This window comes from Xenopus laevis, chromosome 1S, assembly GCF_017654675.1.
Source record: "Xenopus laevis strain J_2021 chromosome 1S, Xenopus_laevis_v10.1, whole genome shotgun sequence".
Classification (NCBI taxonomy): Eukaryota; Metazoa; Chordata; class Amphibia; order Anura; family Pipidae; genus Xenopus; species Xenopus laevis.
In genome coordinates, this window is record NC_054372.1 from 46,345,725 (window position 1) to 46,359,985 (window position 14,261).

Genomic DNA, 14,261 nt, shown 5'->3' on the forward strand with positions numbered 1-14,261 from the left:
CTTCCACTCTTTTTTTTTGTGGTAATGAGGTGCACTACATGTTATTTTGAAATAGTCTGTGATCAAAAAAGAATCTAGGGCATGATGTTTGGCAATTTCAAGAGTCTTTAAAACTATACTACTATGTTTTCAGCCACCTTACCTACTTAAAAAGTTTTTATATAAAAATACTATTAAGCAGTTTAGTATTGCGTGATTTTGCCAGATCTGAAACTTGTATGGCATCAGTTATTTCCATGGTGCCTTAAAAAAGGCAGTCTCTCCTGTATTACATAACCCTCATTCAAGAATGGTCATACAACATTGGACTTGCACCCAGGTATAGCAAACTATCTTATTCTTTATTTGACCTGGCATTTTAGACTGCTTTTTGAAAGGAATGATGTAATTGCTCCGGAACAAAGGCGCAGATTCACTAGATGGCGAATTTTCGCCATAGTCAGCTTCACACCCATTCCACCACTTCACCAGATGCGAATTCACTAACATGTGAATTATCGTTCCGGGCATGGAACGTTGGCGACTTTCCGCTAGCGTTACTTTGGCTGTGCGAGCATTTCAAAACGAAGATGCTCGACCATTCATTTGTGCCTAGTGAAACTTCGCTAGTGATCTTGCGCTTAGGTAAATTTCCATAAGGCGGGGAATTTAAAGTTTTATGGACGTCTTTATTATAAATGTTGCTGCAAATGGTTTAAGTTACCGGTTTATATTACTCATGTCCAGGGAACCTTAATAAAGACAAACAAGTTAATATAATGCCCAACACATGAGCCCACTGTAAAATTAATGTTCCATATGGAGAAAGCCGGTTACCCAGAAAAGTAAGTTAGGACCTTTGCAGGCAATCTTGCTTAAAAAAAGGAAAAGTCGCAAAGCTTTTTTGGAACGTTAATGCATTTTTGGCACGGAGTATATGATGTAAGTGACAGAAGATTGAGGAAGATCTAGCTTCTTTTTAGCACTTCGTCTGGTCTGAGGTGGCGAAGTTAACTCTGGTGAAAGATGTAACGTTCAGTAAAATCCATGAATTTGCGGAGTAGCGATCGTTCGCCAGAGCGAAAAGTCGCCTGGAGATAGAGTGCGAATGAACGCTAACGGCGGTCCCGTTCGCTAGTGAATTGGCACCTGCGTCTGTTAGTAAATTGGCAATGTCCCTATGGAAAGCAACGCTGATGAAAAGTCGCTAACGTTAGCCACTTCGTCCTTAAGTGAATCTGCCCCAAATAGTTGCAGTTTGGCGCATGACGCTATAGTATTAAATGGGGGCATGTCAACTGTTATTGATACATTTGGAACATTTATTTCAGAATAGAATTGACTAATGTTTAGTTAGTTATTAATAAATAAAATTTACTTTCAAGTCTAGTTAATGGAAGGAAAGAATTGTAAAAAGGAGCTGAAAATCTGGGTAGTGAGTATGATGCTTGTTGTTGTCCCCTCCACATGTGGGGCTGCAAGTGGCTCTTGGAGTGACAGGGGTGAAAGGTCAGGATATGCTTCATTTAGACTAAGATGGTGTTTTCTGACCTTCTTAATATCCACTACATAAAGGACCCCTGGGAATTCTGGAATGTGAAAGCCTCTTAGAAATAACCTAGAGGCAGAGTACAACAGTCATTTCATTCAGATAATTGCTGCATTGTGGTGTCTTGCTGATTTTAAGAAGAGATAATACTTCTTAACAAGATCACTTTTCACAAGGCTTTTAAGCTTTAGCCTGTCTCTATTTAACACTCATTTATTTTACAACCAAAGACAATATGGGATAGCTGTAAAAAGATACCTTTATTTTCATATATTCATATGATATTACTGCAAAATATACCTACAGCATGCATAATAATACCCTGTAAATAATGTTTACCTACCATTTAGGGTAAGGACACACGAGGAGATTCGGGGAGATTTTGTCGCCTGGCGACTAATCGCCTCGTCTTCTGAGCGACAATCTCCCCGAACTGCCTCAGCGTGTTTTCTCATAGGCTACATTTCCATTTCCCTCATTTGGACTATCCCTTAACTACATGAAGGGCCTGTGTGAAAAACAGTAATAAATGGACTTTGCTGTCCATTTGTAGAGACTCCTCATCGGTTCAAGATAGAATGGCTCAATAATTCTCTGCCTCCTTCTTGTCATTAAGCACTGACAGCAATTTAAATTTGTCATACACAGCTATTAGTGTTCATGAATGCTTCTGATTATGTCAATATATATATTGTTATATCACACCCCTCCCCTCACACATGGATGTTACATATGTAACAATATCATATTCTTTATGTTACTTGTTTTTATCATTCATTTAAAAGTGAGTAAAAAAAGATTAAGTAAAAAAAACAAACTATAAAACCAATGAACAATTTAAAATAACCCATTGGTAAGTTGCTTAGCGTTACATATTCCAGTGTCGGACTGGCCCACCGGGATACCAGGAAAACTCCAGGTGGGCCCAGGGGTCAGTGGGCCTCTTGCTTCTAACCATTTGGCCTATTTCATGGTTATTCCCTATTTCTTTATGAGAACAAAGAGGCTTAATAATGGAAGGATAAAGTATAGTATGTAGAGTAAAGAGACTATGAGAATTAAGAGGTTGAGTGAGGAGAGGAGGTATACTAGTTTGGAAAGTGGGCTCTCAGCCTAAGGTTTTCTGGTGGGCCCCTGGCATCCCAGTCCGACACTGACATATTCTTTGCCTTCTCGCATGTACCCCTTTAAGTGGGTACTGCCATATCATTTAATTGATTCACATCATGTACAGTATTTATCATTTCTGAATTATGGTGTTCATCTGACAGAGGATGTTTACACAGATTCGAGCAATATGACATCACCATATTCCTTGCCTCTTCTAATAGATTCTGCATATATACAAAATAATACACAAAGTTGACTTATGTGAGTTCTAGAGTTTTTAATTATTATTATTTTAAATAGCACCAACATATTTCACAGTGCTTTCCAGAGATTATACATCATTCATGTCAATCCCTTACCCAATAGAGCTTCCAATCTAAGTAACATTCATGTCACATTCTCACAAACAAGGGCCAATATTATCAGGAGCCAGTAAACCAGACGTATTTTGGAGTGCGGGAGGAAAACTGAGTACCCAGATGAAAACTATGCAAACATGGGGGCAGATTTACTAACCGGCGAAAAATTCGCCATCGTCCACTTCGCACCCAGCGCAACACTTCGCCAGGCGAAAATTCGCTCAGACTACGCTAATTCACAAAAATGTGGAGTTTCATCGTGGGTGAAAAATGCTGGTGACTTTTTCGCTAGCGTTACTTCGGCAATGTGAGCATTTGATAGTGAAGATGCGGTGATGTTAATTTCTGCCTAGCAAAACTTCGCTAGGGATCTTGCACTCAGGTCAATTTGCATAGGGAGGAAAATTTTAAGTTGTATGGACGTCTTTATATTAAATGTTGGTGCATATACTTGCAAATGACATGTCCAGGGAACCTTAATAAAGACAATAGAGTTATTCTAATGCCATATGTGCCCACTGTAAAATTAATGTTCCATATGTTTGCAAATCTATGCGGAAAACTGGTTACCCAAATAAAGTTTAAGTTGGGTCTTTTGCAGGCAATCAGGCTGAAAAAAGGAAAAGACGTCAGAGCATTTTCGGCTCACAGAATATAATGTAAGTGATAGAAGATTGAGGAAGATCTAGCTACTTTAATGCACTTCGCCTGGTCTGAGGTGGCAAAGGCAACTCTGGCAAAGGAGGTAACGTTCAGTAAAATCCACACTTTACTGAATTTGCGGAGTAACAACCTTTCGCCAGAGCGAAACATTGCCTGCCAATAGAGTGCGAACAAACGCTAGCGATAGTCTTTTTTGCTAGCGAACTGGCACCTGTTAGTGAATTGCCGATGTCCCTATGGGTGGCAACGTTGGCGAATTGTCGCTAGCGTTAGCCACTTTGTCCTTTAGCAAATCTGCCCCATGTATTCAAGGAAAGCCTCTGCAGAACCACAATAAGTAAGGCAGTTGCCAGTAGCATGTATAAATACATATATGAAAAGACAAATGTGTAAAGGGTAAGCTAAACATAAATTAAACGTAAACCCTACTTAAACAGGGCATATTAATACATTAAACATGGTGATTTTTTAAATCCCTGATATTGTAAACCATGTCAGTTAAATATAAAATAAATGAACAGAATAGTCACATTAAATGCCAAACCATTAAAACATAGCCAAGTAGATGAAGAACTGTGCCCACATAGGTCCATTAAGTCAAGTCGAACAAGTGTTGTATGAAATGTGGCAATTTTGCAGTCTAATTCTGACCAACAAAATATGAGGACGCATAATTCTACAGTAAATGCAAATTGTCTGTGACATCAATAGATTTAGAAATAGGGGCTAACATAGATGGTGACCCTTGAGGGCTTCAGTGCTTAAACAAATAAAGCTGTGTGGAGAACCTGTGACTGATTAAATACGGGCAATGAACAGTGCACCCATCTCATCTTACACGAAGGCTCGACTGGAGAGAAATAGACGTCTTTTGTTATCCCTACAGGCCCAGCTGGAAACACTTTTCAACAGGAAATGTGCATTCAGAGGGACTTGCTTTATGCACCATGATATTCTTTAAGAGTCATTGGCTCTCGCACAAAGATTGTAATTTGTGTGCTATGATCCAGTTTCTCCCTTAGTGGTATGTGTAACCCTGAGGGTACATGTGGCAGAGCAGGGGGTACTGATGAATTTGTGCAGCTTAATTAAAAACATTATACCAACATTAGGTGGTATATAGAATATGTCTGGGGTGCATCTTAGCTATTTCCAACAGTTAAAAAGTATTTGGGAGGAAGAAGTTATGGCTATGAGGAACATGCAGGAAAATGGTAAACAACAGTGATTTATTAACAGTATACATCCCCTACAGTCCAAAGCATTCAGTGTTTTCTCTTCCGCACTGGTACACCACATCCTGCAAAATGGGCCAATTGTTACAACTTTTTTTTTTTTTAAATAACTACAGCATCTGGGACCAATATCCTAAGAAAAAAACATGACTTTAATGAAAGACTATGCTAAAAATCGAGACAAAATTTTCAACATTTTCTTTGGGCTACGTTTTAGAGTAAGTACTCTTATAGCTCACATAAGCATTTGTGATTCACATTCAGAAAGGGGTTGTTCACATTTCACTTAAAGGGATACTGTCATGGGAATAATGAATCAGTAATAGTGCTCCAGCAGAATTCTGCATTGAAAACCATTTCTCAAAAGAGCAAACAGATTTTTTTATATTCAATTTTGAAATCTGTCATGGGGCTAGACATATTGTCAATTTCCCAGCTGCCCCAAGTCATGGGTTTTTACTATTGAGTGTTTGGGTGCATTTCTGGCAGTTATGGCTCATGGTTCTAACAACATCAGTGTAAAATGTGCTTTTGAGCTTATAATATATATGATTTTTCAGTTTTGGTTCACATGACTTATCAAATCGTTGTAATGCCTAGTAATTTAGCTAATGAACCTGCTTAATTCGTTCTACATATGTTAAACTAGATCTTATGCTAAGAATAATATTTAATTGTGGGCAGTTACTTTCATTTCTTGTGAAAAATGCCTATTACATAGATTCTCTTTGGGGACCTTTGCAGTATATAAATATGGGAAAATTTTACAGAATGTGACCCTAACTAGCAACTGCAATACATCCACCATACATTGATATTTCATTCTTTCTTGTGTGATCAAAAGGCCTATTCAGCATGAAATGACACACAGAAAATCTTACTTTTCAAAGCTTTGTGCTGTACTTAGCTGACCCATCATTAAAGTTATAATCTAAGGGGGTTATTATCAAGGTCCGAATTTATCTCAATATCAGCTGCTACAAACTCCAATCTAACCCGCTTGGGTTTTTAATGCTCATTTGTTATTAAATTTTCCCGAAAATTTGCTTTGCAGGAAAAGCTCAAATTTATATGATTTTTTCGTGAATTTTCCCCGAAATCTCAGAATTTTTCGGAGTTTTCACCCGAAAGCTCAGAAAACATTGTGAAATTGCCTGAAACCCCTGACACAACCAAAAATCAATGGGACTGTTCCCATTGACTTGTATGCCGACAGGTTTGAGATGCCGGGGTTTTATATTGTGTTTCTTAATGTCTTTAGCCCTCCAGATAAGGCTGTTTATTTTACCCATCCCTACCTACTTCTTCAAAAACACTCCATTTCTATTATCTTTTTCTTTTCAGCTAAAATTGTTTCTACCTCTACCTGGGGCTTATTTATAATGGGCAAAACAATGAATTACAGTAGTGCTTAAAGGTGGCCATACACGGGCAGATTTAAAATGCCAATTTGGGTCCTTTAGACAGATTCTGCAGCTTATCTACCCATGTATTGAGCCTTTCTGATGGGCCTCCCTGACCAATATCTGACCAAACATAGACCAGATTTCAATCAGGCAGGTTAGAGTGCCCCGCCATTCCTGGAGGTCCTCCTCCCATCGGAGCCCATTCCCATCACTGGAATTTCTGCCCAAATCTTGAACACCTTGCAGTATTCCACGGGTACCCGTGGGTACCAGGCCCAATACAGGACTCTGCTACTGCTTTGGTGGGCATATTGGGAGAAAGATCCGCTCATATGGTGACCTCACCAAATGAGCAGATCTTATAGTGTATGGCCACCTTAAGCCTCCTGCCTGGTACTTGCCCTGAATTGGATGCTGTGGGTATGTGCAGAGTAGTTATAGAGCATGTGCAAGAGGGCAATGCCAGAAAAGGCCACTGGGCACTGAATTGTATAATGGATATTGACTCAGATAAGTTTTTCATAAATCAATAAGTATTTTCCAGTTACAAGCATAACTGTAAACTTCTCTTTTAATCCCACTATTAGTAAAGCTATAAATTGACTAGGTTGCCGATATTGGGTTCTTTAGTTCAAAGGTTCACAAACTGAGGGGCTGCACCCAGTGAATGACATATGCAGCACTCTATTCAAAGGGATAGCTGCAGGTCTCTGCGCTCCAAAATGGAACATTGTGTTCTACTGCCATTCTGCAACAGCATGTGGAAAGTGCAAAAAAATGTCCGACTGCTACCTTTTCTCAAATTTGAATGCAGTGTTTTGCAACATACAGTATATGATGCCTTTTTATGTTTTAGAGGCCCAAGCAAATATTGGACTGCTCTAGGTAACCCACAATCAACTGAGGGACTGAGGGATCGCAACTGAGAAACTGCATTATGGCATAAGGGCCCAGCACTCATTCTGGCAAGGTCAATCTTATTTTGTGCTTATGAGAAGACTCAGGTCAAGCCTCTATGAAACAACTGTGCCTTGAATCGCTTGTATTTTGTCTTCATTTAAGGGTAGACATTTAAACCAGCATTAAAAGTAATCCAGTGCCAGATGTAATGAACTTTATTATGTTTTATTAATGAAATGCTTGCATATTCTGCATCTCACAAAAAAATAGAAAGAGGGATTCAGATTAAATAATTGCACATTTCCATCAACTGGAATTTAAGTATTGCCTCTGAGAAATGGTTTTTGCACCTTATATTAGAACTCTGCAGATATAGAAGATACCCCAGCAAGATTATATTCCTATGATGTTTAAATCAATCAAAATGTTATTTGTAAGTTTGATCTCTTGAGAACTGGCCAAAATATGAACAACTAAGGCTAACCATTTTTTATTCATGCATTTACAGTATCTACATGTGTGTGTTGTTGTCTATGCCATTTTTAAATTAAAGTTATAAACCTACCATCATAAATGGGCTTGTTGCGTGGAACATGCATGTTCTGAATTGTTCTCCGCGATACTCAAAGGGCACCATGACAAAGCCAATAGCTTCAGGAATTGCCAGGACGAAGGACAGAACCCAAATAGAGATAATTTCAATGGCTGTGATAAGAGGAATTCCACTACCTTGAACTCGGCTCCAGGATGCCACTGCTCGGTACCTGGAAAGCAAAACCATGGATCAATGTAGGTTTCCATATAATACACACATATAAGAACACATAGGGCACACTGGTGAATCTCATTAACAGGTTGTAGTTGCAGCCAATGGATGGGATTACTTAAATGGAGCTAAGAGAAAGCCAAGGGGAAGAGACCATCGTTTTGGGGTCCCAGGGATCCACTAATAAAATATTAATAGCATTCCTTCTGTTGTCTCTCCTCTTGGCCTCATTTTCCATCCAATTCCTTTTTGATAACAGCAAACTGTGTCGGACTGGCCCACTGTAATACCAGGAAAACTCCCGGTGGGCCCAGGTGTCAGTGGGACTTCTTGCTTCTAACCATTTAGCTTATTTAATGATCATTCCCTATTTCTTTATGAGAAAAAATGCTTAATAATGGAAGAATATAGTAAGTAGATATAAAAGACTAGGAGACTAAAGAGGTTGAGTGAAGAGGAATAATAGTTTTTAAAGTGGGCCCACGGTCTAAGGTTTTCTGGAGGGCCTTGGCATCCCAGTCCGTCAGCAAATAGAACTTTCTAGGAGTTCTGGAATATCACCAATAGGGACTTGTTAGACCTTCTTGATTCTTGGGCCCCTATGAGGTCATGCTCCCAGCATCTGAATTGTTAACATTCCTACCACAAAGTTACTAGATCTATAGTTTCAATTCATTTCAATTCCTGTTAAAGCTTCTCTCCTTCAGAGTCATTACCCAGATAACAAATAAGACCAGAGATAGGCTCAGAAAAGGGGCCTTTCAGGTACAATAATGAAAAGACTGTGCATTTGTTATATCACTTCTGCAAGGACCTCATACCGTAAAGTAGCTTAATAAAAAGTATTGCGCGTGTAACCTTTCCCAATTTATTGTGTGATCAAGGCATTTGGAGGGCACTTTTGAAAATACCAAATTGTGGCTGGTTAAGAGAGAGACTGACTGGCTAATGGCGGTTATAGCAAGAGGTTGTTGGATTACCTTAAAGAACCAACAGCAATAAAAGAACATAATGAATTATATCAAATAAATGCCATTTGCAAATACTCTGTGGATATGATTCAGTTCTTTTTCCCGGTTGTCACTTTTCATAAGTTCAGTAAAGCTGAGCAGACAATTTGGTCACTAGATGAGTATTGTAATATGTCATAAAATGCACTGTAGTCCTGACAGCTGTGTTTCTGTCTTAAGTGCAATTTTATTGCATTTTTTAATAATACCCTCTATAATAGCTGGCCTTTAAACTAAGTGCTTAAGGCGGCAGTGCCTTGGAATTTTACTTTTGCAATTTTGTGTTTGCATGTTTGTACCGTGCAGTGTATTTGAAAAACTGAGATAAGTATGTGTTTCTCTCTGCAGATAGATATGCTTCAACTATGAAGGAACCTGTAGAAAGGGCTAGAGATCACACATGGGTTAATGGAGAAATGTTTTCAAACTTAGAATTTAAAACAAGAAACATCTAGAGTTGTAGTTGGTTTTGTTGTGCTACGTTTTGTCTACATCTGGTTTATTCAATAATACACATTATGCAAGCAGATGCTACATTGTTTTAATAAAGACAAAGAGAGAGATCAGAGTCCTCTCAGTAGATACATCTCTTGCTGTTCTTGATTATCATCTGAGAATTGTGGTTATCCTGATAAAATGTAGTCATATGTATCTCCAAAGTCAAGATCATGACTCTGACATTCAACATTTTCTGTGTATGTTGGATCAAAGAAAAAAGTGCTGTCTTAAGAGAGATTAAATTGTAACATCATTGCAGCACTTAATGAGCAACGTCTGTTCATGACAATAAAAATCTAATTAAAGTGAATCAAGAAATCTCAAGAAATTTTACAGAACAATATCATTGTAAAGCCTAACTAACAGCTCCTTAGTTAGTAGCACACAAAATAGGGCACAGATACTTGTTTTTACGTTGTCTTTTGTATCTTTCAAAAGAGTTGGAGATTTTGCTCTTGTGTTGCTTCTTTTGCCTTAATTTTTTAAGTCATGATAGAAGCACTTTCAGCGTCTTTAGTTGCAAGAATACAGGCCGCTGTGGGAACTCCCAATTTACTACCACCTTCCATGCTTCCCTTTGATTGATGGCAGTGATGTCGAAAGTAACTATATGGAAGTGCAAGGAGTGGCTTGGGATGCAGGCAACTTGTGCAACAGCTGCTCTAAAAGTTGCTCCACTTAGAGCAACTTAGAATCATGGTGCATACCTTCAGTATAAACAGTAGGGATGCACCCAGTACTGAATCCTTCACCAAAGATTGAGCTGAAACCAAATCCAAACCTTAACTTGCATATTCAGAATTGAGGAAAATTTGCATTAGTTGTGAACAAAAAAGGTGATTTGCTTTGCGATCTAAAGTAGAATTAAAAAGTGCATTCGAAAAAAATTATTTAGAATATCGAAATTTAAATGTCTTTAAAAATTCAACTTCGACCATTCGCCATCTAAAACCTGCGAATTTCCTTTTAGCCTATGGGCTACAACTTTGAAATCAAATTAGATCAAATGCGATATTGCTTTTATTCATACAATTCAAATTAGATCGAAAACGCACCTATTCGCCAAAAAAACCCCCAAAAAACTTCCATTCTTTGATAAATTTCGATTGGTATTTTTTAATTCAAATTGAAGTTATGGGAGTTCAAAAAAACTCCCATTACTTCGAAATTCGACCCTTGATAAAGCTGCCCCCAAGTGCTTGCAGTTTTCAGTGCATCTTGCCATACCCATTAGATCTCAGCTCTCAGTCATATAATACTTGCCCCTCCTCTATGGCTTAGGAATAAAAGCAGTGAAGACAATTTCTTTCACTTTCCATTCTGCACTTACTAAACATCCCTGCACTCTCACATTTCACCTCCTTCCTTATCATGTAATTGTATAGCCCAGGAGTGCCCATACTTTACTAATGCGAGGTCTGCTTTAAGTGATGTTGTCCCATTATAATCTACATCCATAAAAACATTGTTAGCATTCTGTTCTTTGCAAAATATTACTTAAATATTGATTTATAAGAAAGTGTATATTGCTCTATTTATAAAAACAACTATTTCTTTTGTAACCTTAACATAATAAATATCTGAATGAAAAACAGGAAATAGGAAGGTAGTGTCTTGAGATCTATTGATCACCATCTAAAGGTCTACTGGTAGATCCCGATTTACCTTTTGGGCACCCCTGGTGTTGCCGTTGCATGGGCATGGACATCATGTCCCACCATTCTGGCATCCAAACAAGATTTTGACATGATGCAAAGCTTGCCCTAATAACAGTATTCACAAAATGAGCTGCTTCTTGCTGTGATTGTGAATTCCAAGACTGAAGGGAACAAGATTTAAATAATTATTATTATTTCTTAGGGTGACAGGTCTCCTTTTAGGTTGCCACCATTAACCTAGAACACCTGGCTTTTCCCCTCGGTCTACTTAATGTGGTATGTGGGATGGAACTGGAACAAACAAGGGAAAAATAAGAAAGATATGGGATGACTATAAAGTAGTTGGCCAGCTTAAATATATTGCAATATATAGACAAACAATCCCTGTTTTGTTTAAAGGGTAAGGCATTTTTCAGTAGCAGTATGCACAAATGTCTCTGTCTTAAGTCTTAAATATATTGACAATGGGTTGAGTGCAGAGGACTCTTGTATGTGACTATATGTATTTTGTGGTCACAGCCTCATTGCACCCCCGCCTAATGGTTTTAAAAATTAGTGGTGAGCACAACTTTCCCTTGTTTATTATAGTTTATACAGGAGCAGTGACCAGCTCCATGTTGTAGCTCCAACCCTTCTCAGCTATAGTCAGGTGATCCCACTGGTGGCTAATAAAAGGGCACCCAAGTTTGGGAGTTTTACTTTGAAAGCAGCAAGTAAGTTGCAGGTAAAACAGAACTTGTTGGAAGTTGTAGTATTAGCAGATGGTTAGATGTGTTCTGATTATTCTCTAGTTCACTGAAAGTCATTATGAATCCTCTGCATGAGAAGTAATAAGGGATGTACAGCCTAAAGCTTACTCTGAGTGCTGTAACAAGAAAAAGTGGGGAGACACGTTACTAAACTACTTTAAAATCAAACAATCTGGGTAGCGGCTCCTCAATTCATCAAGTGTCCCCTGAACATCATCAATGTGTAAAATATGCTTGTGCAGTCGGGGATTATCCCCTTTTATTCAGCCACCAAACATCAACGTTTCGGGGGGGAACACCCACCCTTCACCCCGAAACGTTGATGTTTGGTGGCTGAATAAAAGGGGATAATCCCCGACTGCACTAATCGGTGTGTGTGCGGATCCGTTTCTTTTACACATTGGTTGCTAAGGGACCCGGCCGGGTCAACGGAAGGAACGCACCACCAGTTTGCAGGATTGGTGAACTACAGGTGTGCGGTAGGAGAATTACATTGTAATCAAGCCCTGAACATCATCAGCCATTAAAATAATCTATGTGCAGTAGGATCAAACTTCAGTGAGTAAGAAACATTTACTGGTCACCAGTATGAAAGCAAACATCTGATTGGTTGCAATGGGTTACTAGACCTAGTACAATCACTACATAATCCTTTACAGTCTTTACCTGTCAACACTCAGGGCACACAGATTGAGCACCGTGATTCCAACCGAAGCCTTTTGAATAAAGGGAACCAGCTTGCAGAGGAACGCTCCAACAGGAGACTGATCAAAGGGCCAACGCTGGGCAAGTAGCTGGAGAAAAAAGAAAACATTTTCAGAATGTATATTTTACATATTTATTGGCAATAGCAGTTTCTATGTATTACATACATCTTAATATATATTTTACCTGTAAGTATATGGGGAGTACAATTTTATCTAACCTGATTTAATTGTAACTAACCAATTACTTTGTATACAGTGAAGCCTCAGTTTACATATATGCATTTGCTTGATTTCTTTTTGCTTCAAACCTAGTATTTGGGCAAGCATTTGCGGTCCATCAGATCACAGTGCTGAGATTATTTGTAAATATCTGTGATGATGCACAACTGAATGAATCTATAGCCAGATCAGGTAGTCATATTAGCTAATGACATCAGGAAGTACTGTATCTCTGTAATGGAAATATACCCTGCACAAAATGCTCCTAATGCATCCTCAAGGTACTGCTGTCATTTATTATGCAAGAGTCAGCATGTTTCAATGGGCCCTTATATTTCTTGCTCGTTTGCACAGAGATGTAATGTAAGGTATAATTAGCTCTAAAATACTCATGCCAAACTTACAAACCCCCAGTTTCCTGCATTTACATAGCAATGGATACGGGGAGGTGAGGTTCCCAAATGTAGATGCTTCCTGTCTGGCCAGTATATCCTTCACAGAAAGTGAACAATTTATGAATTATATGTTCACTTTACAGAATGCCTTAACTCTTGTACAACCCAAACTCAACTCAAGGTGATATAAAACATAATTTTATTTATTAGATGTTGAAATATCATTTCTTGTTCTTTAATAAAGACACTCCTACATCAAAATGTAATTGGCATTGGCGCTTAGTTACTAACCATTTTCAGTTGTCACAGAACCATATATTTCTATAATAAATACTGCACTAACATCATTAGGAATTGCCCATTATCCCACATTGTTCTGCCACACCCATTTATTGGTTTGATCATAGTACAGCATATCATGAGATATTCAGCGGTATCTACCCAGGGGCCCAAAAAGTGGAAGCTGAGCATTGATTGCAGTGACTACATTTCACTGACTGATTGCAAATAAGAATTCATGAATAGTGTGCAGAGAACTTTCAACTTTATGTCTGTTGAGGAGATGAGAAAAACCCCTACATCGTGTTATAAAACATATAATTCTAAACCCTGTTATTTTCAATGGGTTGCACATCTGTTTGTTTTACATTGCTCGGCACACAGTATCCAAAGCGCCAGCATAGCAAACTGTACAGGGTAGTAAACTCAGGATTAGGCATAGGTCTCTTATACTGGAAAAAGTTTTATAACCATAACATAACCCAACTCTTAATGAAATAAGCCAGTTGTATGTATTGGAATGCCAGTTTTGCTTCCAAGTCTACAGTAGAAATGCAATGATTAGTTTATGTAATCACCATCAAGTTCCAGATATGGCTACATGCCAGGTTAAGAAGAAGCACACCTTGTAGTCTCCAATGAGACATCGCTCTTCATATTGCTCACGCAGACCCTGGGAAATGTACATATGTACTGAAGTTGCTGCTATCCTCCAGCCCAGCTATCTAACAAGGACCTAATGCCCTCGGTAAGTTACTATGGGGAAAAGTGTTATTTGA

General features: G+C 38.5%; 1 protein-coding gene across 1 annotated transcript in view; it reads right to left on the reverse strand.

Moving 5' to 3' along the window:
• The window catches only part of ednra.S (endothelin receptor type A S homeolog), a 58,209-nt gene that overhangs the window by 7,415 nt on the left and 36,533 nt on the right, over positions 1-14,261 (reverse strand). The window contains 2 exon segments of the mRNA NM_001097688.1: positions 7,767-7,965; positions 12,549-12,676. Coding sequence (NP_001091157.1) covers positions 7,767-7,965; positions 12,549-12,676 — 327 coding nt within the window.